Source organism: Maniola jurtina, chromosome 14, assembly GCF_905333055.1.
Source record: "Maniola jurtina chromosome 14, ilManJurt1.1, whole genome shotgun sequence".
NCBI classification, from domain to species: domain Eukaryota; kingdom Metazoa; phylum Arthropoda; class Insecta; order Lepidoptera; family Nymphalidae; genus Maniola; species Maniola jurtina.
Genome location: NC_060042.1, coordinates 11,832,162 through 11,858,329, shown reverse-complemented (window position 1 = coordinate 11,858,329; position 26,168 = coordinate 11,832,162). Strand labels below are relative to the sequence as shown.

The following is a 26,168-nucleotide window of genomic DNA, read 5'->3' as shown; positions in this document are numbered from 1 at the left end:
TTTTGTCATGCGTGTGTAGCGCGTGTGTGGCGAGTGTATTGCGTATGTTTCGTCACTTGTGTGTCACCTATGTTTCGCGCTTGCATAATTTTTTGCAGTAAATATAAATACTTACATATTATATTCCTTCTTCGGTCTCGTCTAGTGAACCGGCAATAGGTCCGATTATGCTGATGGTGGTGGTGCTTGGTGTTTGTAAATTCTAGCGAATCTGTATTTTTTTTAATTTTTCTGTAATTTCATGCTTGCTGTAATCCCCTTCGGTAATCTATGCTGCTGTCAATGTCAATTTCCAATTTGTCAAAATGGCATAATTGTTTGTCGAGAGTCGAGTTTTGTTTTGTGAATTTGTGTGATTACGGTGTTGGAACTGGAGGCTTTTGTATTGTGAAAATACTGAAAATACAGGTACATAATTAATTTTAAATTATAATAACTGCGCCAGGTTAATTCAATTCAGAATTTGACTTTAACCAAAAAGTGAGAATATAAACCGATCTGCCAAAAACTTTGAAAGTTTATGATAACAACAAGCATTTTTGAGTTAACAAGAGTTCCTTTTGTTTTGCTGGTTTTCAGCCAGTGTCGCTATGCCGAAGGTTCGTCGTAGTCGGAAACCTCCTCCAGATGGTTGGGAACTGATCGAACCAACGCTTGAAGAGTTAGAGCAGAAAATGCGTGAAGGTATGTTAAATAACCCTACTTTCTCATTTCTCCAAGCTCTCATCAGATAAATAAGGCTGAAGAACGTTTGTTACGTTCATGTTCATACTCTTTTGCATTTATGTAGGTACGTTTTATTGAAGACACTAAAATAACATTGTTTATATTATGTTTGTTTAATTTAATCAATATCTCAAAATGAGAAGGGGTTGGCTACAATCTACTATGATGGTCAAGTATGGATTAGCAAACTTCTTAAATACACAGTTTCAGAACTTTCAGGCATGCAGGTTTCCTCACACTGTTTTGTTTCACTGTTGATGCAAGTAATAATAAATAGGTAATTAATGTCTTAAAATGTACATAACTCTGAAAAGTCAGAGGTGCATGCCTAGCATCAAACCTCCAATCTCCCAAATAAGAGACAAACGTCTTAACCACTGGGCTATCATGGTTCTACTCAATTATAAAGCAAATGTGAATCTGTATGTTACTTTTTTATGGACTATTCTAGGGATTTTGATGAATTTATTACAACGACAGCTTACATCCCAGAGTAGGCTACTTTATATCCCAGAAAAAGATTTTTATAAAAATGTAATTCCATGTAGATGAATTTGTGGGCACCATCTAGTTTTGTATTTTAAAACTCTTAGGGCATTTATTTATTATAGGACCCCAGCACAAGATGGGTGGCCAATTCTATCATGTGACTTTCATTTTGTATCATGGTTTTTTAACTCCAATCTAACCTTAGTATTTTGTAAAATTCCAGCTGAAACTGAGCCACACGAAGGGAAAAGAAAACAAGAATCTCTTTGGCCAATATTCAAAATTCACCATCAGAAGTCCCGCTACATATATGACTTGTTCTACAGAAGAAAAGCTATCAGTAGGGAATTGTACCAATACTGTCTCAATGAAAAGATTGCCGATGCCAATCTGATTGCCAAGTGGAAGAAGACAGGATATGAAAATCTGTGCTGCCTGAGATGCATACAAACGAGGGATACTAATTTTGCGACTAACTGTATATGTAGGGTGCCTAAAAGCAAGTTGGAAGAAGGTAGGATTGTCGAGTGTGTGCATTGCGGGTGTAGAGGATGCTCAGGATAGGTTAAATATAGTTTATAAGGTGTGTTTAATTTTATTGTATACAATACTGAATCAAAATGACAGGTATAGGTATTGCTATCACTTTCATAATGCTCCTGGAAAGAATAGCACTTTAGAGATTGTGTACAACATAATTAGATTACCAACTTTTTCGATTACTGGCAGGGGCAATTTGGAAATCTATAATTCCTGAATTGTCTCTGGTCTGATCTGGTGGGAAGACTGGCTGTGGCTAGTACTAGTTTGGTAACTAGCCACAGTCAAAGCATATTAAAAACAGTAAAGCAATTTAGTTTTGGTATGATGCCTTTAGAAAAACAGATAAGGACTGCCATACCTATTCCAAGTTAGCCTGCTTCCATCTTAGACTGCAGCATCACTTATCACCAGGTGAGATTACAGTCAAGGGCCTACTTGTAATGAAATAAACAATTCAAAAATAAATGCACACAAGTACAATATGTACCTGCACATGTACTAATAATCGTATAAGATACTTATCATTTAAATAAAAAAAACGATAATTAAATTGTTGTAAGCACTCTTTTGAAAATAGTTTTTTAAATTATTGTTTGGAGACTTGTAATAAAAGAAGATACATTATTAAATTCTTTATTTTGAAAAATACTCCTGTACAGTTAAGGCACTGTTCTGTTATTTTTTTTACGATTTATAAAAAAAATTGATACAAAAATGATTATGCACTTGAGGCTGATGAAAAAAATTAAAGTTTAAATTCAAATTTTGACTAAATTAAGAATTAATGTACTCATACTGAGTGTACCGCTTGATTGAGAAAGGGGTAGGGTGCGGGATGCAGAAGGGTTAGTATCTTTGTTTTTTTTTACTTTTATGTCAACTGTCACCTTCACGCAACCCACACTCTAGCTCACGAGCCATCTTAGTAAACCTATAGTATTTAACAGAACAAAGGTTGTCACTGACTTATGCCCCCATCTCTAAGCACAGCATGTATTATATCAGTGAGATCATTTAAATCTGCACTTTAATCAGTAAGCTAGTCTGAAGCTAGTTAATCAATATTAGAACATGAGTCAAGTCAGTGAATACCATTACAGTACCTGGCAGAAAAGATTGCACATCATTTAGGAATTTCTGCTTCTAAGACCATCACTCACTAAGGCTGAAATCTATAGAGTGCACTTTGATTTAGCTCAGATTTAAGACACTGTTAAAATGAGACAGCGTTATACCGCTGGCATAAATCTATCTCGTTTTAACCGAAACTTAAGTCTGGGCAGAGTCAAAGAGCACTCTATAGATTTCAACCTAATACTCATACTTATGTTGTTGGTTCCAAAGACAGACCACACTTTACAAAACCGTTCTTTTCTAAACTTTGGTGTGCAATCTTTGTTGACAGGTATGTACATAAACTTGACATTTAGGAAAAACAATTAAACATTTAACTTAAAACGCACAACGCCAAAAGCCAAAATTAAAATTGTATCATTTTGCGACAGTGAAAGGATTACTTACGAAAATACAAAAATAGGGGTCTTAAATTTTAAGAGTGCAGATCCATAAAATTTAAGAACTCTTAATATTTTGACAAAACCTTGCTTAAACTACAACATTTTGGGTTTAGATTTCCAAGCATTTCAATTTTGCATTTTTGGCAGTGTCTAAAATGAACACAATCATGAATATTATTTGTAGAACACAAGTCTTAGTAACAATGAACTTGAGCTTTCAAACAAAATAAACTACTTATTAGTAGATTAAACTATCAGTCTTTCACTTTAAGTAGTTGTAACAACTTTTTAATAACATAACTTATTATTATATTATGTCAACTAGATTTATCTTATTAGGAACTTTAATAACTTAACAGATCTCACTTGGAAAAAAAAAACTTAAATTATTATCGGTTTGTACTTATATTAATTACTAAATAATATTATCCAAACAACAAAACCAAAATAGACTTAAATGAAACAAAAATAGATATGTAATTAATCACAGCAAAACCCTTTTTGCAATTATCAGACTTTCCTGTGATTTTGAATGATTTTCGTGTAATCTTTTATTGATAAATTATTTTAATTATTATTATGGCACAATGCAAACTAATTCTATTTATTAAAAAAAAAAACACAAGTAAATCATACCATACATACATTATTAGGTTTCTTGTCTAATTCTTTAGAGACCTCTATAATCAAATCCTTATATATAAGTGGATTAACATTTTTGCCCAGCAAGTACAGAACGAACCAATCACCAAAGCTAAAGTGTTTCACTATCCTAGATATGACTTTACGCTTAACAAATCTAAGTTGGCTCATAATCAATAAAGTACGTATTGGTGGCATAGATATTACCAAAATGCGGAACAAAACTGCCATAGCAGATACCAGAGCAAGGAAAATAAGCCAAAACCACAGAAAAACAAATATTTTTTCATTAACAATATTTAAAGGAAGTACACAGAGCCTGTCTTTAAGTTGCATAGTGCCTGAAGGTCCATAGCTTCTAAACCAGCACTTGGTGAGTTTGGGGAAGTATAGGTCCATAGGATTGACTGCTTCAAAGTCTAGAAAGTTCTTTGGCACTTTCGGAACATGTGTGAAAGCTGCTACAGCTGCTCCGTAGTTACGGAAAGCTCCACCAAGGAACACATCTAGCAGAAATATTTGGCCCACCTAAAACAACATAAATAACTTCATGATCAACTCACAATGTCTCACTAGTTTACGGTTTAGGCCACAGTCTACCATGCTGGCCCAGTGCAGATTGGCACACACCTTTGAGGACGTAATGGAGAACTGCATGCAGGCTCCCTCACGATGTTTTCCTTCACCATGAAAGCAAGTGATACATAAATATGCACATACCTCTGAAAAATTAGAGGTACATGCCTGGGATCAAACCTCAGACCTCCCGAATATGAGACCGACGTCTTAACCACTAAGCTATCACCGCTCTTCCACTAAGCGGTAAATCACTTACCTCTGGTGAAAACTTTTTATATAAGAAATTTAAATTAATAATTTCTCAAGTTCTCAGCACTTTTTATTTTTAATTTGTGCTTGAAATTGAGAAACTAGTAAACAAAACACTGTAATTGCACAAAGTAAAACTTTACAGAATCCAAAACTGATTGAAACTTTAATTGTACTATTATGATTGAAATCACAAACTTTGGACTCAATTACAACAGTTTTCTGCCATTTTGCATGAAAATCAGTTGCATTTTATACTTAGCTTTCAAAATCATGAATTCCGGACTCACAACTTTCGTTTGATATTAAGTGAACCAAAAACATCTGGATTAAAGAAAAAAAAGAATTTTGATCAGAAGAAACGAATTTTTAATTACAGGTTTGTTTGCCAGCTCCTCAATTTCTAATTAGAATAATAAAATTAGTAGTTATTGGCTTACCACATTAACAAGGTTAAGTATCTCGCAGAACGCATAGCGCAAGGCGTACATGTTGTGTGTGTAGAGATTGGTGTAAGTCAGGTATGAGACCAGCTCTGCACGCTTATGCTCCGCCCAGATCTTAGAGACCAGTGGACCAGCTGCAAACAAGTACAATGTTAATTAGCAAAGTCGAATTCAGCTATCAGTACACTACAACCTAAATATCTCTCAGGGTTACATGAAAGCCATCAAAAGGGTGCATCGCCATAGATTTATTTAGAGAAATACATAAATAGATACTCAGTTAAGATTGAGATAGCTGCGTGGTGCGGTAACTATAAGATAAGCATTAACCATATAGATTCATGTGGTGGGTGCTCCTGCATTCCACGGTTTGACACACAGGTGTGGCCATAGCTTTATCCAGACGTGTAATATATTATAAACTCTAGTTAATACATACCCAACTTATCTGCCAATCCCTTCAGGCGTCCACCTTCCCACATCTTCCAAAGGTAGCGTGGGGTGTAAAACATTGCAGCCTGCGCCAGCAACACGAAGCACACCCACTGGTAGTAACTATGCTTTATTTGCTCAGCTTGTATACCTTCATCAGGGCCCACACCTACATATGCCATATTCTTGCCTTGAGTACCTTAAAAACAGCAATCATATAAATTAGTTTTAAGCCTAATAAGGAACAGTAAAATCCAAAACATCCTAATGAAATTTTTTTCACTGTACCAATTTCTCAGGAGAGAAAATTTTAGAGAGCAAATGCGCAGGCCATATTTGTAGCGAAAAATGAGTAACAAGGTAGTAATAACACAGCTGAAAGGAGTTGGTTCCACATTTGCATGTGCATAGAAAAAGATCTAGCACAGCAGGTGGTTGATCATATACCTACCTAAAGTATTGTTTTTTTCTTCAATTTTAAGTTTACACTTGACGCCTATGATAGGAATGGATATGGCAGTTCATTCAAATAGGTAATACGAAAGGCGATGTAAGGTAATTGTCGATAAGGCGGTAGCTCCGAGCTTGGCGCGGCCGACACCAGAATAGAGAACAAGTAAACACTTAAAAGACATTAGGTACCTACTTAATTCGTAGTCAAAATTTAGAGGTAAGTACGTAGGCTAGGTAGGTACCTATAGGATTTGAAGAAGTCGTTACTTACCAACAAGCCTATTCCTCAAGGTGTAAGTTCCGTAGATCCAGCAGTAACTATTCATGGCTTCTTTATCATTGTCCTTGTCGCTTTCGCTCATACAATGTATGGGCTCTCCGAAAAACTGCTTCGTGCTAACTAAGAGTGTGAACACCAACAAGATCATCACTGTTAACTTGTAGTGCATGCGGAAGACATTGTTATCGGTGCAAACATTTCCAATTTTTAAAAGACTACGAACCGGTATAAATAGATCAATCATTGTTAGATATTTCACAGCAAAATTATGGTGAACATAAAGTTATGGCAGCACGGCAAACGAATTACGAAAGGTACTCTGATAGAATGCAATTTCTATTGTTCATTTACAGCTTATCCTTAGGTACCCTCCGAAAAGAATTGTGAAAATGCCTTTTGTTTCAATTCAATCTTTTCTGAAAATACCAAAAAAATCAAACTCACAAACTATCGGTCATCATAGCTATCGGTTAGTCAAATTCAAATGTCATTATTTTTAAACCGGAAAAGAAAAGATTTTAAACCATTTTTAAACTAAACTTCCGGAATTCGATTTCAAATATCCCGTATGTGGCCATTTTAGCGGGAAAATCAAAATGCAAAAAGTTATAATCTAGCCGTGTGATGTTAATAATTCTTGCGTTTTTATTCAATTCATCTAAGTTCATGCTATATGTTGGACAGATACGGGATCCGCCCAAGGAACATTTAATTTTATACTCTAGGGATCCGCCACTTCCACCCAATGCTTCCACCAGAGTTGAGGAGAGAAACAATCTGCTTTATTTCATAGTTTATGGTAGCCATAGACATACTTGGTTTAGCCTACCTACTAAGTTTCTGAAAATATTGAAGTACTTAATCTGTAGTAGATAATTATAGTATAATAATTATCACCACTTCAACTGGAATAGGAACTCGCACTATTATTTTATTTTGCTTAAATTTTCACGGCGGCCATTTTGAATTTTTTATAATTTGTTGTTATACATTATTTTATATTTAACGAAGAGCGAGATAGAAGTATATATACGCCTAAGTGTAAGAGAATTGGGTATATTTTGATCAATCGCGGCCTCTCAAGAGCGCCGTCCCATGTCAACCACTAGTTGACATGGGCATTTCTGGTGACACCAACTGTAGCTTACATGAATAAAGTACCAGGAGCGCATAGGAGCATAGAAGGCTAGGCTAAGGCATATCATGAACCTATTATATATAAATTTTCATATAACACTTTATGCACGAGAGCATATTATTACAAGGCAGTTTTAGTCCGCTTATACTGTTACCGCGTTATTAGAAATAGGTAAGTACCGTAAGTACCTAACTACAACTAACTATTATTAACTATTAACTACATATTCTTTGAAAATTTCAACTCTACATAGTACGGTTCACGAGATACAGACAGATGGACAGACGGATAGCGGAGGCTTAGTAATAGGTTCCCTTTGGCACCCTTCAGTAACAGACCACTAAATAATCAGCCAGCCCTTCTGGCACCAGATTTAACTAACCATGTTGAAATGAACTTTTATCAGGAAACAGATTCAATGAGCTGATCCTTTTGATAGTTTTCAAACAAATCTCCACATATCTCTTGTGCAAAGCCAGAGGATTATTTGTTATTCTCCTAATTTTTTTTTGTTATTCTGTATGAATTATATATGCATTCTAACAAATAATACAAGCTTAATACTCAATAACCCAATATAAACTTCAACAACATAGGTAATATTTTTTTTATATTATCTCTTAGCTTCCTCAAAAATAAAATCAGCTATGTGTTACTGGCAGTCTGTATATTCTGGTATTGTATAGAACAGCTAGAGACCTGTGACCCGGGGACAGACAGACAGACAGCAGAGTAACATTAATAGGGTTCCGTTTTTAACCTTTGGGTACGGAAGCCTAAACAGTACCTACAAATATCATCTGAACACCAATAAAGCATAGTGGTCAGAATGCTGGATGAACCTTGCTGAATAGCCAGACTAATATGCTGACCGAGGTAATTACCAGCCCTCTGGTCACTGTGAGATGGGATGACAGGTTGTTAAATAAGAATTTCGCATCATATATTTATTATTAACCAAATACAACTTATGCAGTTTTTCTCAGTCCGATGGTACCCACACTGGGTAATCTTGTGTGATAATTGTGTATTATGTTTGTCAATTTATTTGAAACTCTTAGAGTTTGTGCCATTTTAGTCTTCAGTCTCTTTTTTTATTGTGACACCTATGTAAATACTGCTAAGATTATCATTTTCTTGATATTCATCCTCTTTTTTTATTCTGACACCTACATAGTTTACAGGATCGGTTTGGTTATATTTATAGTTGACAGGATTACTTTCATGATCTTCATAATCACTAGGATCAGTTTCAAGATCATCAGTTTCATGATTTTCAAAGTTATCTGTGTCTGTATCGTGAGCCTCCCTCTCTCTTTTTATCGGGACACCTTCATAGCAAGCAGGCTCGATTTCAACGAATACAGGAACAGGTTCAGGCTGGCTAGGAGCACATTCTACAAGAGCTTTTCTTTTATTGATTTTTTTCCATTTAAACTTTAGTTCTTTTAATATTCGACGGAGGCTTGCTTCTGATCCTTTGAAGTTTATGTCCGATTGTAATTTGGCTAGTAGTCTATTAATCGAAGGCTTTTTATCCGTATTTTGGAAATTCCGAATACAGTTCCTAACTAATTCTTTGTTATAACGATCCAAGTCAGTGACAGGTTTAGTTCTTTTTCGCACCGTTCCTGGGGTTTTAAACATATCGCTCGTTTTGGCTTCGACTAAAATCCTCCGTATTGTGGACACGGATGTCTGCGTAGCTTCCGATGTACGTGCTATGAGCTGGTTGTTGGTCATTATACAGTTTTGCCTAGCAGCATCTTTTTTCAAGAAACAGTAAACATCATAAACCATCTTTCTAGTTTGTGCTAATAATGTTTTGTTGACCTTACGTGGTTGCGATTTTTTAATAAACATGTCGGGAGTTTGTTGTTTTTTACTTATATCCATTATTAATTTTAAAACACGACCTGTAATATTTTATTTTGTTGTAAAAAACCATAACAATTCAAACAATTGGCAAATAATACTACAGTGCGTGCGACAAGGGTCAAGGATCCCAAGGTTGAATGACATTCAATTCAATATTGACAGGGGGCGGGGCCACAAAGGCTGCCAGCGATTAGAATCTCCTCAATTTTATGGAATAACTACTAGTATGTTGAAAATGTCAATGTTGAAAATCGAGTAAGTTTAATCTAATTTTAACTGAATGAGAAATTGGGAAAGCAGTCCACATAGGGAGAATAATAATAAAAACCCAAGTCCATGGCCTATCAATGGTTTTATTATTCTTTCTCGCTGTGAAAACAGGGACGGCTTTCCCAATTTCTCATTAAGTAAAATAATTAGATACACTGTTTTCACTATTGATATTTTCATAATATTATTATATAAATAATATATTATATAAATCTCCTAATTTTAGGAAATATGTTATGTCCGTGTTGAAAATCAAGAAAGTTATATTATCTAATTTGAACTGAATGCGAAATTGGGAAAGCCGCCCCTGTTTTCACAGCATGAAAAACCAACCTATCCTGTTCACCTGCTCAAATACTATAGTACTATAATACTAATATTTACGTAGTGCTAAATATAGTTATAAGATGCAGACACATTTTTATTGTATCTTTTAACAGTATATCGTGATTCGTGATATTATTGTAGGAAAAATAAACAGTGCATTTCAGATTTTTTACTTAGCAACACCACATACAAAAGGATAACGTGACATTTCACAAGAGGGCGGATTTTTAGTTCCAATGATGGCCACATGCCAAAAGATCCTTGTCGCCACTGTAAAATATAAAAAAAAACACAGATAAAATAACAAAATGAAAATGACAGCAGTGTTGCCAACTGCTTTCCAAAACATAAGTCAACCCACAGACTTAGTTTTTAATCTATATCTATGAGTCAACCCTCAGACAAAAAGCCAACCGGCCAACCTCATTTTAAAATTCACTGAATTCTCAGACAGAGAATCAAGGTGGACTTGTCAGGCGCGTACCGAAAGGAACAAAACAACTCATACTTACGAATGAATGGTAATGGTTTTTAATTTGCGCTAGCTACGATTGTTATAGACGATCATACAGCAATGCACCATGAATGGCTTTCTACACACTTTCAACATTAAATTTAAAACAGAAGAGAAAACTAAATGAAAAGTCATAATATTTGCAATAATTACTATCACAGAGGCTTGAGAAAAAGAACTAACTATGACAGAGACAGAAAAAAAGAATTTTTGTCTTTAACATTCTTCAGAGCTTTTCCATGACACTTAGCTCGCTCTAACAAGATATTATTATTTAGATGTCGAGTCCACCTTGATTCTTTGTCTGAGGGACAGCGTGACATTTCACAAGATGGTGGCGTTAGTTCCGATTTTGTCCACCCGCCAAAAGATCCTTGTCGCACCGGCATGCACCGGTAGGTACTTGTAGATTAGTATGTACTTTGATTATGTATATAGGACTCAGAATAAATAAAACCTAGTCATCATCAGCCTGTGGATGTCCACTGTTGGACATAGGTCTTCCCAAAAGAGCGCCACCACAGCCGGTTCTCATCCAGCCACTTCCCGCCAGCCGCTTTATATCGTCGATCCATCGTGCTGGAGGGCATCCCACACCACGCTTGCCTAAACGCGGTCTCCACTCTAGGACTTTCCGGCTCCAACGGCCATCGCCTCTACGACAGGCATGACCTGCCCACTGCCACTTCAGCTTGCTAATAGTTTGGGCTAACTATGTCAGTGCCTTGGTTCTCCTGCAGATCTCCTCATTTCGGTTCTTATCTCTCAGGGAATCTCCTAACATAGCCCTCTCCATAGCTCGCTGAGCAACTTTGAATTTGTGGACAAGGCCGTTTTTCACTCTAGTGGCGGTTCCAAAATCAATGATATAGTTAGGAGTATATTACCTACATAATCGTACATAGGTACATAATCAAAGAGTATGCCAGCACTAAGTTGGCAACATTGCCTACACTCAATACCTACAACGAAGTTTTTTACAAAATCGAGTTTTTGACATAAAAAATCATATTGAATATTAAAATGTCTTTATTTTAATACAAATACTTATCCACTTTTAATTTATTATTCTAAGTTCTAACGCACTTCAACAGCAAGCATCAATTCATACTTAGGTACCTACTCGTAATACATTAGAGACCAAACAAATACCTACCTACTCAAAATTCAAATTCAAATTCAAAATGTTTTTATTCAATTAGACTTTTACAAGTTCTTTCGAATCGTCAAAAGCATCTACCACTGGTTCGGAATGCCTTTCCTACCGAGAAGAACCAGCAAGAAACTCGGCGGTTGCTCTTTTCAAAGATTTGATATACAATATTATGCCATGTATAAAAGCAATTGAAGTCCTGCGCATTGCTGGAGCGAATCGAAGTTCAAATCCACGCTTTTGTATCATTTACATAATCTTCGATAGTATAATATGCTTTTCTCAGGAGCATATTTTTAATAGATTTTTTGAACCTGTGTAAAGGCAAGTCCAAAATTGACTGAGGAATTTTGTTATAGAAGATTATACCCATTCCCACAAATATTACCTATCCTCAACACTGTTAAAGTAAAATTTTCAATGACTTGTTTTGGTAGGTAGGTACACGTATCTACATAAAGAGTATTGGAATGTTAGGAAAGGGGGGAAAATTAGGTAAATACCTAAAAAAGTTGGGTATATGGGTATCACTGTTACGTAATCCCATACAAATGACAGAGATAAAAATCTCAGTGGGCATTAACTATTTTGAGGCACCAACCGATCTCAAACATGTTTTCAAAAAACATTCGTTTATTCGAAAATGCACAGTAAGTAACGTTTTTGCGTCCTAAAATTTTTACAATAAGTACATATTATCTACTTAGATACTTAAAAATAATAATGCCATTGGCCACAAAACAACTATTATTATATTTTATAATTTGCTCTTCACAATATCCGGGGTGTATTGGTCAAAGGCCATATTGACTAGAGCGAAGCTATTGTCGGGGTCCAGTGCCTTCTTAGCCGCTAGCAGCAAATGTCTGTTCGACTCGCTCACTATGGCCGTTTACCATTTCTTGTGGCGTTTTTCCAGCCAGTAGTCGTGGGATTAAATAACAATATGGCCACTTAACAATTATTATTTATAATTTGCTCTTCACAATATCCGGAGTGTACTGGTCAAAGGCCATATTGCCTAGTGCGAAGATATTGTCGGGGTCCAGCGCCTTCTTAGCCGCAAGCAGCAGATGTCTGCCCGGCTCGCTGACTGTGGCCGTGTACCATTTCTTGCGGAGTTTGCCCACCCCGTGGTGGTGGGATATTGAACCTGTAAAAGATATTGGAAGTGAAATTTTAATGATCCGACACCGCGTTGAGGTGTTATTGCAACCAATGATAGTAATTACGCGGAATAAAGTAAGCTTGAAGTATACTACCGCAGCTACCGCTCAAAAGTATATTTGGCCACCTAGTAAAATAAATGTAAAAGTTTTAATGAATGAAACTACTTCATAATTATTATAACCACTTTTAGACATAAACGTAGATAAGTATTTTGCGGCGTTATACAAACAATAAAACTTATTAAATGATTTTTTTTAAATGTATTGTTTGTAACCGAAACAAAATGTAGATGTCCAAAATATACTTTTGAGCGGTAGTATAAGTATAGCTCCCTCTATGTTATGTAATCCCAAACAAATGATAGAGCCAAAATTTTCAGTGGACGCTAACCATTTTAAGTCACCAACCAATCACGAATGAAACTTGAATTTCGAATGTTTTTTGAGAACATTTTCTAATTGAATTTTGAATGTTTTTTGAAAAAATGCGTGTGCTTGCTTGCTTGGTTGGTGACTCAAAGTGGTTAACGCCTACTGAGATTTTTGTCACTATCATTTATATGGGATTACGTAACAGAGAGAACGCTATACTACTAACTTCATTCCGCGTATAGGGTAGGTATTATAGTCAATCCGATTTATCCACGATTTTGTCCACGTGGATTTCGATTTCGGTGAGACAAGACAAAAATCTGGTGGAGACTCTTTGGTTGTAGTAATAAGTATAGATTAGTTGCTTAAATTAATTAAAAAACATACCACCATTAGCGATGATCTCGTCTCTGGCAGCCTCTTCAATTTCCTCGTACACGTGCACCGGGTCACTGAACCCAACCGTCTTGAACCCGAAGTAGAAGTATATACAGCAGCCTGCATCGTATCTGAAATTCATTGAATGCACTCTGAGATCTTACATTTTATTACATCCTCCTTATAGGTTTGGGGTAACGTAGCAGTAAAATTATTTTCAGAAGAAGAGTTGCTATTTATTAAAAAACCTTTGTGAAGTGAGCTTTCTGTACTCGTAAGGTAAGACACGACACCGACGTCGCGAGCGACTCGGTTACGATGTCGGCAACGACTTTTTAACCGACTTCAAAAAAATAAGGAGGTTCTTTTTTAATTATTTTTATTTTCGCATCTTGGCGTCACCTAGTGGAGTCTTGGCAGCGACGGCTCAACAGTAACCACAGAGTAAAGAACTCACGTCTGGGTCAGTCTGCACGATATGAGGTAGTGCGTGATGCGTCGTTTGTCGCACTCGTCGCGCACGCGCGCCTTGGTGTTGCGGCACAGCGCCAGCGCGCGCTCCCACGACACCGACGTCTCGAACGACTCCGCCACGATGTCGCATTCTAACGCTAAGTCCTGGGGGAAAAGACAAAAGAATAGTAAAAACTACGGCCAAGCAAAGTCCCAGAACACGAAGTACCCAGAGTATGAGTATGGCGCACGTGAATACACGGCCATTTAATGATAATGGCCAACTCAGGGATGAGTAACTCTAATCTGTGGGCCAACTAAACACACGACCACTTCACATTATGGCCAAAAGTATAAATAAATCATATCGACAGTGGAATTTCAGATGTCGTAAGGGGCAAACCCTTGGTATCAAATGATTTTTTAATAACTTTATCTATAGCAGATATACAGCCCTTGTTCCTTTGAAGAAACCCTAGAATCTCTTACTACGTTTGGGTAGTAATGACGAAGGTAAGGGTATATCTGATTTCTCCACTCTTCGCGCCTCGCGGAATCCCGCCATACTGCGCCGCAATGTTTTTCATCTTCTTTTCCCTATCTGCCACTTGTTCCATGGTGTCCTCCATCAGTAAAGTAACAACGCACAATGAAAGGGTCGAAGCCCTTGATCTTTGTGATGTAGACCATGTTGTTCCTTTGAAGCAACCCTAGAATATCTTACCCGAACATAAGCAATGACGAAGGTAAGGGTATATCCAATTTCTCCATTCTTCGCGCCTCCCGGAACCCCGCCATACTGCGCCGCAATGTTGTTCATCTTCTTCTCACTATCTGCCACTTTTTCCGCGGTGCCCTCCATCAGTAGAGTGACGAGGCACAGCTTGCATGGGTCGAATCCCTTAATCTTTGTGATGTAGAACCGTTTTAGGCCATCGAGCAAGACACCACCCCAGGATTGCTCCATTTTTAGGGCATGGCCGAAACGGAACTGTAAAGAAAAAGGGGATACGCTTACTCTCTGCTTACGAGCTTAATTGTACCTAAACGTATTTTAGTACAATCCGTAGGCAAGACATTTTTGACGTTGTTTCGTGATTAAAATTATATTTCCATTGGGTCCTTCCATCATTTGGTCCTTACGACCCAAGGATTGATTTAGGAAGTGGAGCTATCAAGATTTTTGATGTAAGTTGGGCGAAGGGAGGGAGGTGAGAGCCCTCAGGCCCTAATCTTGACCTTATCCTACATTAGATAAGCTACATACCAAGTTTACTAAAATTTTTGCTCACGAAACGCCTTTTCTTGCTTTTTTATATCGTGTTCAGGTCTGACTATTTATGGAACTTCATTTTGTGTAAATAACACCAAAATTTATTATACTGGTTAAAAAAATTAAACGCCATGGATTTTCTCTCTTTTATTTCTTTCTTCCTTCATTTCTCGATCATCCAATTACTTTTCTAGCACTCTCTTTTATCTATAGTCTACTATAACTACCTACCTGTTCATTGTCCATTAGTCGTATACTCGAGGGCTGCAACCGCTGCCTCGCCACTTCTCTCTCGAAATAAAATCCAGAGTCCCAATCTGGAAACACGAGGGACCCGTAGCGAACGACAGGTGGTAATGGGCGGATTTTCAACGTCACCTGTAATTATTTATTAACATCTGACTCAAGACAAGAGGAAGAAGGTTATGAAGTGCAAACGGACTATTACGGATTGCTCCGTAAAATCGTACAAAAAATAACACTTTTTAATTTTTTTCACGGTTTTCCGATTTTTTTTTTTTTTTTTCTTTATATCTGGCTTTACTCTGATTAGCCAATGTCAAGTTTGTAGTTAATTTTCAAGTTATTGAATCTATACAAGTATGGACTCCGTCTGTGCCGGCGCCCGCCGACATACGCGCGGCGCCCCTTTAGAGCGCTTCCCAGTCAGATCCACCACCAAAAAACACCAACTAACACAAAAACCATCCACTCTTAACAAAAAAAAAACACTCCAAACAAGCACAGCACGCGCGCCAGCAAACGCCATCACAGACGAAGTCCATATTTTTCTTTACTTGTGCTAGAAAGACATTGTTACCTGCTAAATTTCGTGATTCTAGGTCAACGGGAAGTACCCTATAGGTTTTGATTCTCTTGAATTGACAGTCACGACAGACAGAAAACAACAGAACAAACTGATCCTATAAGGGTTCCTTATTTCCTTTTGAGGAACGGAACTCTAAAAATTACCTCAGTGACGACACCTAAGCAGCCTTCTGATCCTAAAACAATGTGCTCCCATTCCGGTCCACAGGACAGTCGAGGCACGCGACAGCTTTTCTCTATTACCCCTCGAGGAGTTACGACCTGAAAGACAACTCAGTTTTGTTAACATTTTACATGTAATGATAGTTTTAAGTGGTGGTGAAAATAAATAAATAAAATAAAATTTTATTAAAAAAATCCACTGCTGTTATATCTACCTAGAATGGGTCTAACACTTGATTTTCGATAGGAATTTAACTGACCTACATTAAAAAGATATTTTTAGTATTCCCTTTTCAGTGAGGGATCAAGGATATATTGTGAAGAAACTACTGATTGTGAAAAATACCTAAATCGTGGATATCAAACTACGAACGTAATTGAATATTACTCTGGATCGCTAGGATCAAATTGTATTATTTGAATAACGTTCTCAAACTCCACAACCAATCAAAATTCCGATATTATGACCTAACTGATTTATTTTATCATCATCATCAATGGCCTATAACAGTCCATAGCTGTACTATTTTTAAGACCTCAGTCACCACATGGAACTTGATTACTATCGAATATCTATTGAATTGATTACTATCGATCGATCGATTACGGTAAAATGACATGTTGCATCGCAAAAGGATTATTCATGATTCTAGATATTTCTTTATTTCAGAATATTTCTGTCATTTTTTTCAGACATTTAATACGTCCAAATATTATTAGCTAAGTGTACCTTGGTTTGAACAACCAGGTCCTCTATATTTCCATACGTGTTCTTCTTCATACCACTCGCTCTGGTAGCGACCCAGCCGCCCAAAGTGGAGAACTCATACGAGTCAGGCTCATGACCCACAGTGAAGCCTCGCGCGCGCATCTCCCTCTCTAGATCCTGTCCGACTATACCTGCCTAGAAATAGGAAAATTATATGAAGATATTTATTTACTGCGTAAAGCCAAACGAAAACATTGATTTTTCAAGAAAATAAGGAGTTCCTGCTGTGTTATTGAATTGTTGGTAAATTGTCCGCAAAACTTGCTTGCTTCGAAGGACCAAATTTCTTGGACCGTTTGCGCGCCTGCTAACGTCTTCTGTGCATAGTGCGCATGCAATCATATGAGGAGTGGTTAGTGTAGGTATGTGTGATGGATGCAAACAAAACGCAAATAAAATCAAAAAGGTCCATATTATAGAATGCTCTGTATCAGCTATAACCAGTGCAAGAATTCGTTTCAAGTATGGTGCATGGAAGCTAGCGCATTGTTAGCCTACATGTGGTCGCAAACAAAAGGCTACTGAAATTCAATTATTTAATATCTCTTACCTGAACTCTTGCCAGCAGCTGTTCCTTATCCAGCCAAAGTATGGAGTTCATATCGCTGGTGTCCAGCACAACGATCGGTCTGTCCTCATTGGCGGGGCAGGTGACAGAGCCCGAAACCGACGTACCACCACCGAAGGGAATTATCACGAAGTGGTGTCGGGACGCGCAGTTTACTATATCTTCTACCTATAAGTATAAGTAAATAGTTGACGATATTTCAATTGGGGGTGCAATTGATGTAAAGCAATAACTTAGGAGGGATATAATATATGATACAGAGAATCATTTTTTTGTTTTGCGTCTAGTTGTGTTGCGTTTAAGTCTAAGTTAGTTCTACGCAAGGGTCAGCGGTACAACCTTATGTAGGGTTATATGAAGTAAACGATGGTATGGCTAAAATACTTACCTGTTCATGATTCTCCGGCCATACCACAGCGTCAGGTATCCTGGGAAAATTGTTCTCCCTCAAGTTATATACATCGTGTAGCGTTTGGCCATGTGCCCTGATCAGTCTGTCCATACCATCTGTACTAAGCAGGGTTATCTTCTGGAGCTCTTCTTTAACGTTAGCTGGTAACCTGCTCTGGGGAAATGAGGTCGGCAAAGGCGGTGTTTTGCGAGGCTTTGAGATGTCCAAGTCGAAATGCTCTTTTAGCCATTGCTTTGCGTACGGTAGATTCTTTCCTCCGAGTAAGTATCTGAAAGTATTTTTATTTTGATTTAAATAGCTCCGAAAATTACTTATTATAAATGCGAAAGTGCGTTTCTTTGTTGGTTTATTCGTTTATTGGTTTGTCAAAATCTCAAATTTCATGTAGGACAACTAGCTTTATTGCTATATTTGGGACTCTACCATTAACCCCGGTTCGGAAAATAGATGCTAATGAGAAGAGCCGACAAGAAACTCTTTTATAAAAAAAAAAAGTAATAATATTGTACAGCTAATACAGATTTGCATTGTGAATTCCTTGCAAGGCACGTGCTCACGATGGGCACGGAAGCGACAATTTACGCCGCCCACCTGCGTCCAGATCCAGTCATAGCCCGTTGACACCACTTTCTTAATAACTGTGACCCGCGGGTTGTGAGACAACAGATTGAATTGGACTAGATTAAAATTAGCTAGACGTAATGGCATTGCTCGGTGGTGTAGCTCGGCATAGTGTTGGAAACTTAAGTTCGAAGGACCGATAGACGTTGGAGTCCCAAGATGTTAAGAAGGCAGATCAACATATTTTGACTGAGGCTCGTGGGATAGAAACTGGATTGCAGAAGGCTGACAGCTGCGTTGGATTTCTTGGTTTTTACGTCAACTGTCACTTTTTTTTTTTCGTGGGGAAATTCTCATGGATACCGCGCCCGGAAGGGTACCGAGGTTATGGGGGCTGGGGCTTAACGACTAAAACCCATGGTGATCCATGCATCATCTTGCTGGGCTACGGGGCCAAACACGTTCGCGCAACCCAGCCAGCCGCGCCTGCAGGGGACCAATTAGAGTCCCCTCCCGCAACCTAGGCCCTACCTCACGAGCTGTGTCAATGAAACGGTAGGTACCTATGCCTATAGACAATTATACCATTTAAACATAGTTTTAATGACTTTGTCAATTCTAACAATTACCTACTGTATAGTTAATGGCAATCAATATTTACGTATTTACTTATTAAATAAATCAATACAATATGAGTTGAACTTTAAATAATAAGGTACTTAAATACATTGTACCTTTACCTAGTTATTATGTACCTAGGCACGTGAACGTATTCTACGCCCTAGCATTTTTTCGATTGGGCCCCAGGGCTGGAACGAAATAACTTAGGTACATCCCGAAATCGGACATAAACGGGAATCATCTAGTTTTTTTAAGGAAAATATTATATTAAAACTTAAAGCTAGCCTTATCTAATTACTATACAAATCATGCCCGCGTGGAATGGTGCCAAGAATACTGGCTGCATTTTCCTCGCTGGACAGCCAGGCTGATCCGTTGCGCAAAAAATGAGCCAGCCCTTCTGTCACCAGATGAGGCTATTAAACGCGGTGAAATGTCTCGTAAAAATTATCTCTAGTTTTTTATATAAATACGTAGAAAAGAATTTATTAGGGGATATAGAAATTATAGAGCTATCAACTATTTCAAGGTAAGAAAGCCACACTTCAATGCACTCTCATATATTATTCAATGGGGAATCCTACCTGCCACTTAGCCGTATCGGATATCAATATAATATCAATATAATATAAAGCAGTTTACGATCGATAACATTGTATAACATATAGTGATTCACAAAAGTAGTCACCTGATATAAATTTCCTCAATAAAATAAAAACTTCCAAATTCGAATGGTACGCTTGGCGTTTTGATTTTTTTCAAATAAATAATAGCGAGCAAAACTAGCAGGTGAGTCACCTGATGTTAAGTGATTACCGCCGCCCATGAACATTTGCAGTACCAGAGGAACCGCCAATGCGTTGCCGGCCTTTCAGGAATTTGTTGGAATTTTCCAAAATAAAAAGTAGCCTATGTTACATACCAGGTCTTTTCTATATTGCAAAAAATAAGGTCCATCCGTTGCTCCGTTACGGTGTGACTGAAGGACAAACCAACAAACAAACACACTCTCGCTGAAGTAGGTACTTACTGATCTAAAAATGATAAGAACATAATATATCAAACTTACTCAAATATGACGACTCAACAATGATTTGTCATATTATAGGTATTAGTCTGTTTTGAGTTTATTTAACTAACTTCCAAGAAACATATACCTAGACACGTATTCTTCCTGGATATTTATTACTTACAAGCAAAGCCGTGCCGCCAAGCGATCGTTCCGTTACGATGCCATATAAAAACCGATAAGGGATATGGGTTTGATAAAAACTCCCATACCTCTTCCAAGTTAGCTTATCACTTACCACCAGATGAGATTGCAGTCAAGGGCTAAGATGGAGTTGAATAAAACAAAAATTTAGGTACTTTACCTGCTTCCAGTGAATGTCGTAGTGGTTTCGTTAATTACGAACATAGAGTCTTTGTAGCCCCAACCGTACCATTTCAGCAGATCTTGCCTGTAATGAAAATATATGTAGAAAATTACAAGTGCTAATGTTTTAATTAAGGTGCGGGCATCATCTTCTTGTTACAGGGTTAGTTTATATTTAGTACTAGCTGATGCCCGCAGCTTCGCCCGCGTGGATTGGTCAGATCCCCTGCAGCATCAGCATTGAGGAGTTGGACTCCAAATTTTTTATGAAACAATGTCGCGAAGTTCCTCTATCGATTAAAAAAGAAATGACGCAAACCGGTTCAGAAATCTCGGAGATTTCGGAGTACATAGGTAGAAAAACACAACTCCCTTTTTGAAAGTCGGTTAAAAAAGTAGCCTATGTTACTCCCTGGTCAATTCTCTACTTGTTTGTGAAAACCCCGTCAAAATCGGTCCAGCCGTTCCGAAGATTAGCCTTTTCAAACAGACAGACAGACAGACAGACAGACAGACAGACAGACAGACAAAAATTTTAAAAACGTGTGATTCAGTGTTGGTATCGTTCAAATCATAGAGATAGTAGCGTAGCGAAAACTAGTATGTCTATGGTTCAAATAACCATATGAGCTTAATATGAGGTAGTTATTTCGAAATTACAGACAGACACTCCAATTTTATTTATTAGTATAGATTTATTAGGAGATTTAAAGAGTTCCCTGGTATTTTTAAAAGCCTAAAATCATGCGTACGGTCAAGTTTGTGACGAGAATCATGCTGGCTAATGATTTGATAGATATTTCACTATAACTCACAGTGAGCTCCGTGTTAAGTGCTAATCCTTCAACAACAAGGCATTTTTTATGAAAATTGTTTCCAGTTAATTTACTATTTAAACATCATTGTTTCATGGTTAAACATTAGGTAATCGTTAATGGTTTTATTAGTTTACCTATAAGTATGACATCAATTACCTAGATGCCTAGGTAAACTTTTCAATTATAACTAATAATAACTATACCAATATACCTACTTATTGCACGATTTACGGTTAAAAAATCTTTATTCTCATTAAGAATTAAGAATTCCCTTACATGAGAAACAATGTATTTGGATAACAGTATATTTGGATTCAAAAATGGAAATCAGGTATTTTTCAGTGCATATAAACACCTTATATTTACCTTAGATTTAGGTTTTCAAATCCCGAGGGAGTGAGGGATGCTCTGTCTCCGGATGTTGCCTACATTTTTTTTATTCACTAAAGGTAAGCGCTTGACCACAATCACACCTGATGGAAAGTGACGATGTGGCCTAAGATGGGACGCGTTTACCTAGAAGATGCCTATTCAGTCTGTCTGCTATGTTTTCAAGGCCCAACCACTGAACCGATTTTAATAAAAGGTTAACAACCGACTTGGGATACATTGCCGGGGAAGAACATATGCTACTTTTTATCCCGGTAAATCAAAGAGTTCAAACGAGATTAAAAAAAACCGAAAACCACGCGGGCGAAGCCGCGAGCATGCTCTAGCTAGAGTCTATATTATAAATGCGAAAGTGTGTCTGTCTGTCTGTTAGCTTTTCGCGGCCCAACAGTTTTACTGATTATGATAAAATTTGGTACAGAGTTAGCTTACATTCCGCGGAAGGACACAGGCTACTTTTTATCCCGGAAAATCAAAGAGTTCCCATCGGGATTCTTAAAGGCGCATCGTTTAACCGATTTATAGGATATTTGGTACAAAGGTAGCTTTTAGGTACATCCCGGAAACTGACATAGAGAACTTTCTATCCCGGAAAATCAAAGGGTTCCTACGGGTTTTTAAAAACCTAAATCCATGCGGACGAAGTCGTGGGCATCATCAGTACTTAAATAAGTAGGTAAGTAAGTAGTATCTAAATGTAAACACCATACTTTTTACGCTGTCAGGAAGCATAATCGCTCGTTATCTCTCTGTAGGTGACAATATTATTATCTACAGTCCCACCTATATTTCGGAGATTCGTTGATACGAGTTTTACATTTGGACGTTTTTTGATTGAAAGGTTTGATAATTTTCTTAATTTTTTTTTTTTTTATAAATTCGTAAGTAAGTAAATCTATTTAAAAAAGTAAAATAAAACGTAACTGAGTACTTCCGTAAAAACGATATCTTTATATACGTACTAAGTACGTAAATAAAGATACGTGAATGTCGGTGTAAGTAGCTCCCATGTTATTTACTAGCCCGAATGAGTAACATCAGCTTGGTATAAATTAGCGATTTTGGTGTCTTTGATAACGTGGTAGGTAGAAAGTACCTTGGAAGGATAGTTAATTCAGGAGAACTGCACATTTAATTTACGCACTAAAGCGCAATGCACACCCACCGAGTGGAGTCCAAAGCGCAGAGTCTTTCTTGCTAAAAACTCATTACTTTGGCCCAACTTTGGCATATCGACAGGTCGGGCGTCTATTGAATCTTCTCCTGTTTCGTTTTCAGTAAGTAAGAAGTACTTATAAAAATTTCTGCCGTTTTGTTTTCACGTCTCCATCAATTTTATCCATATGTCTAAATATAATGTAAAGCTGAGTTTAGGTTGTTATGAAAAAGACTCGGCTCCATTCCTCTCTGTTCTTATGCGTCGGCCCTAACTACACAGTGAATTAAATATAGTACCTATTGGATTAAAAGCGGTGATAGCGTAATGTTTAAGACTTCCACTTCCCATTCGGAAGGCCGGGGGTTTGATCCCTGGAACGCACCTCTAACTTTTCGGTTTCACTTGCTTTAACGGTGAAGGGAAACAACGTAAGGAAACCTGCATGCCTGAGAGTTCTCCATAACGTTCTCGAAGTTGTGCGAAGTCTGCCAATCCGCACTTGGTCAATATGGCGGACGCTTTTTTTTGTACACAGGAAATGCCTAATGCATACCCTTCCATCAGGGGAAACCACGGGGAAACGCAGGAGTTAATGTGGGGCTTGCACCTACTAAAACCTGTGTTTGTCCCTCAACGGACTGGCGGTTGCGCGGGTATCACAATATTCTCCGCGCGAAGGGTCTCTCCGTCACTCGCTCCATACAAACGTAGTTCCAATTTCATTTGAATATTAAGCAATCAAAGTCCATGAAATTTTGCAGACATATTCTAGAAACTAACATCTATGCCTGTGGTTTTCCAGATTTCTGTTAAAATATTCGGTTTCAAAGTTACGCGGTCTTAAAAATTCACATACAAATCTTTGAGCCCCTGTAATTTTAAAACTATATTTTTAGAAAAATCTAAAACACCACAGGCACAGATATTAGTTTCTAGTATATGTCTGCAAAATTTTATGGACTTTGATTGCTTAGCGGGCTGGCGATGGGTTGAGTAGTAAAGGAATTTAAATACGAATATGCCACAGAGGAATATGCAGATATATTTATTTCTATAAATTACATTCTCGTTGAAATTCAAATGAATTGTAAAATAGCGGAGATGCAATGTTTACAAACTTGCGAGTTATTTACACTGGGCTTCACCGATGAGATTTATCTGTGTTCATTGTATTTAAACTAGGCTAAAGTCGATGTTTTACTACTAATAGGAAAAAACCGGCCAAGTGCGAGTCAGACTCGCGCACCGAGGGTTCCGTACTCGGGTATATTTTCTAACATTTTGCACGACAAATCAAAATCTGTTAGGCATACTCGTAAAAATTAAAATAAATAAAACTCTGTTTTAGAATGTACACGTATAGCCATTTTATATGATATCCCACTTGGTATACCTAGTTATCCTACTTTGAAAATTGAAAATACTAATTTATTTATTTGTTCATGAATATATTTTAATTATTTTTTTGTGATGTAACCACAAATTGACGGTTTTCGGATTTTTTCCTTTACTTGTGCTATAAGACCTACCTACCTGCCTATTCTAGGTCAACGGGAAGCACCCTATAGGTTTTCTCGACAGGCATAAGGCTATAAGGGTCCCTTTGTTCCTTTTGAGGTACGGACACGTACATTCAAATAGCATAGTTATTCAAATTATGGTCTACAAAAAGATAAACATTTTTTATAATATTCCTATACCAAGACTAAGGATGCAAGGAATGATCAAGGTTTCAATTTTAAAAAATTGATTATGAAAAAAATTACAAATACTAACATCTGTAAAACTCGGGATGGGCTGAAATATTTTGGCGGGAAAATATAATAATCGAACGATGTTTACATACAAAACGTTATGATATTTTTAGAATAATATGTAACAAGTTAATTATACCCTGAAAACTAGATCATGCCACCAGACAGCGCGCGATGCTAATTTATTAATTATTAAGCACATCTGACATCCTCTAGCTTTTGTAATAATGAATAATATTTCAGGAGTATAAAAAATATACTAAGGGTTACAATTATAGTAATTAGACTATTAAATTTCTAGAATTACATATGTATTTAGAATAATTAAATTAAAAAATAGAGTAAATTGTACCCACCGGCGTCTAGGGATAACACTTTTAACTTTTATAACAGTTTCATATTTTTTTTTCACATCGGCACCTTTAGCGCCTCTATTTTTGTTTTTATCACTGAAACTACTAGTTTTATTATTATTCACAGCTTTGGTTTCGACATTTTTACTGTATTCTTTATTTTCTAACATGTTTTTAGCACTAGTCACGAAACCAGATGACATTTTTAGTTGCGCACCGATTATAGATTTATGTCGGCGAACATTTGCTACGATTTTATAATTCGCAGCTGCCGCGCAAGTCTGAAATTTTCATCGGTAAAGCAGTTTGTAACTGGTGGTGACATCTGTCAGCACTTTTCCGAACCATCATGAAAGTTACAGTTTCAGTAATAAAAAAAGTTTATCTACTCGCTACTAGATGGCGGGATTGAACGAATGATTGAGTGAATGATATGATTTTTTTATAGTTCTACGGAAAATGATCCGCATGGATTAGGATAAAATATAGCTTTTTTGCCATTTTTGGTTATTTCTTATTTAGGGCACCATCTATTAGTGGTCTACCTAACTTTTGCGTGAAGATTGCATTTCCAGTAGTGAAATAGTTTTCTACTCACTACTAGATGGCAGACAGATGGCTGATTCAGGCAAAGTTCTGAAGATTAGCTGAATTTTTAACTGACTTTAATTAAGGAGGAGGTACTCGATTCGTCGGAATAATTTTTTTAGGCATTCGAATACCTACTCTATATCTATACTATGATTTTAGACAGTTTGCATGTAGCGCTATCAATACTGCTTTTCTACAACATGAGTAATGCCTGGACCATGGCTGGCGTCTATAAAAATAATGAAAACACTGTTTAGGTCATAGAGCCATAGAGGTGTTGTATAAAGTCACCATTACTATCGTGTAAAGTCACTTAAGCAGAATGTTATATATTGTCTATTGTCTGTGTCATTATTGTCTGTGGTCTCTCTCTTGAAATAAAAGCATCATACAACATGGTGTCAGAATTATAAAAATTAAAATAAATAGTCAAACTGCTAAAAAGTACCAAGATTTTGTGGAAAATTAGTAAGTCAGTCGTAAAAGCTAAATAAATAACTTACAGTTTAAAACAATTTAGACAAAA

The 26,168-nt window shown here is 37.1% G+C and overlaps 3 protein-coding genes across 9 annotated transcripts; 1 reads left to right on the top strand and 2 right to left on the bottom strand.

The window, feature by feature from the left end:
• Window positions 1–282: 282 nt before the first annotated feature.
• LOC123871860 (protein BUD31 homolog) lies at window positions 283–3,643 on the top strand. 5 transcript variants are annotated; one of them, XM_045915863.1, is made up of 3 exons: window positions 283–408; window positions 580–684; window positions 1,439–3,643. In XM_045915863.1, exons 2-3 carry the CDS (start codon window positions 591–593, stop codon window positions 1,777–1,779), a joined length of 435 nt encoding a protein of 144 aa, XP_045771819.1. In that variant the 5' UTR covers window positions 283–408; window positions 580–590; the 3' UTR covers window positions 1,780–3,643. The 5 variants fall into 5 exon arrangements, with proteins under 5 accessions (XP_045771819.1, XP_045771821.1, XP_045771824.1 ...); XM_045915865.1 differs by having other exon boundaries at window positions 307–396; window positions 577–684; XM_045915868.1 differs by lacking the exon at window positions 283–408 and adding an exon at window positions 446–480.
• LOC123871840 (innexin inx2-like) lies at window positions 2,378–6,845 on the bottom strand. The gene is made up of 4 exons (XM_045915839.1): window positions 6,348–6,845; window positions 5,631–5,822; window positions 5,186–5,325; window positions 2,378–4,445 (listed from the first exon to the last, which is right to left on the bottom strand). Exons 1-4 carry the CDS (start codon window positions 6,598–6,600, stop codon window positions 3,906–3,908), a joined length of 1,125 nt encoding a protein of 374 aa, XP_045771795.1. The 5' UTR covers window positions 6,601–6,845; the 3' UTR covers window positions 2,378–3,905.
• Window positions 6,846–12,166: 5,321 nt separating this feature from the next.
• Window positions 12,167–25,309, bottom strand: LOC123872025 (alkyldihydroxyacetonephosphate synthase). 3 transcript variants are annotated; one of them, XM_045916137.1, is made up of 11 exons: window positions 25,055–25,309; window positions 20,576–20,662; window positions 17,997–18,288; window positions 17,591–17,776; window positions 17,002–17,175; window positions 16,254–16,370; window positions 15,513–15,659; window positions 14,733–14,999; window positions 14,013–14,173; window positions 13,565–13,686; window positions 12,167–12,789 (listed from the first exon to the last, which is right to left on the bottom strand). In XM_045916137.1, exons 1-11 carry the CDS (start codon window positions 25,252–25,254, stop codon window positions 12,605–12,607), a joined length of 1,938 nt encoding a protein of 645 aa, XP_045772093.1. In that variant the 5' UTR covers window positions 25,255–25,309; the 3' UTR covers window positions 12,167–12,604. The 3 variants fall into 3 exon arrangements, with proteins under 3 accessions (XP_045772093.1, XP_045772095.1, XP_045772096.1); XM_045916139.1 differs by lacking the exon at window positions 25,055–25,309 and adding an exon at window positions 22,496–22,593; XM_045916140.1 differs by lacking the exons at window positions 20,576–20,662; window positions 25,055–25,309 and adding an exon at window positions 18,612–18,737.
• Between the last annotated feature and the right edge of the window lie 859 nt (window positions 25,310–26,168).

Excerpts from the sequence above, each read along its gene's own strand:
- LOC123871860 (XM_045915863.1), top strand. The coding sequence starts at position 591 with ATGCCGAAGGTTCGTCGTAGTCGGAAACCTCCTCCAGATGGTTGGGAA. Across the intron at positions 685-1,438 it reads AGAGCAGAAAATGCGTGAAG|CTGAAACTGAGCCACACGAA; the intron begins GTATGTTAAATA and ends GTAAAATTCCAG.
- LOC123871840 (XM_045915839.1), bottom strand. The coding sequence starts at position 6,600 with ATGATTGATCTATTTATACCGGTTCGTAGTCTTTTAAAAATTGGAAAT. Across the intron at positions 5,823-6,347 it reads CTTGAGGAATAGGCTTGTTG|GTACTCAAGGCAAGAATATG; the intron begins GTAAGTAACGAC and ends GCTGTTTTTAAG. Across the intron at positions 4,446-5,185 it reads TACTTAACCTTGTTAATGTG|GTGGGCCAAATATTTCTGCT; the intron begins GTAAGCCAATAA and ends ATGTTGTTTTAG.
- LOC123872025 (XM_045916137.1), bottom strand. The coding sequence starts at position 25,254 with ATGTCATCTGGTTTCGTGACTAGTGCTAAAAACATGTTAGAAAATAAA. Across the intron at positions 17,176-17,590 it reads AGCTGCTGGCAAGAGTTCAG|GCAGGTATAGTCGGACAGGA; the intron begins GTAAGAGATATT and ends TCCTATTTCTAG. Across the intron at positions 12,790-13,564 it reads CGAGATCATCGCTAATGGTG|GTTCAATATCCCACCACCAC; the intron begins GTATGTTTTTTA and ends TATCTTTTACAG.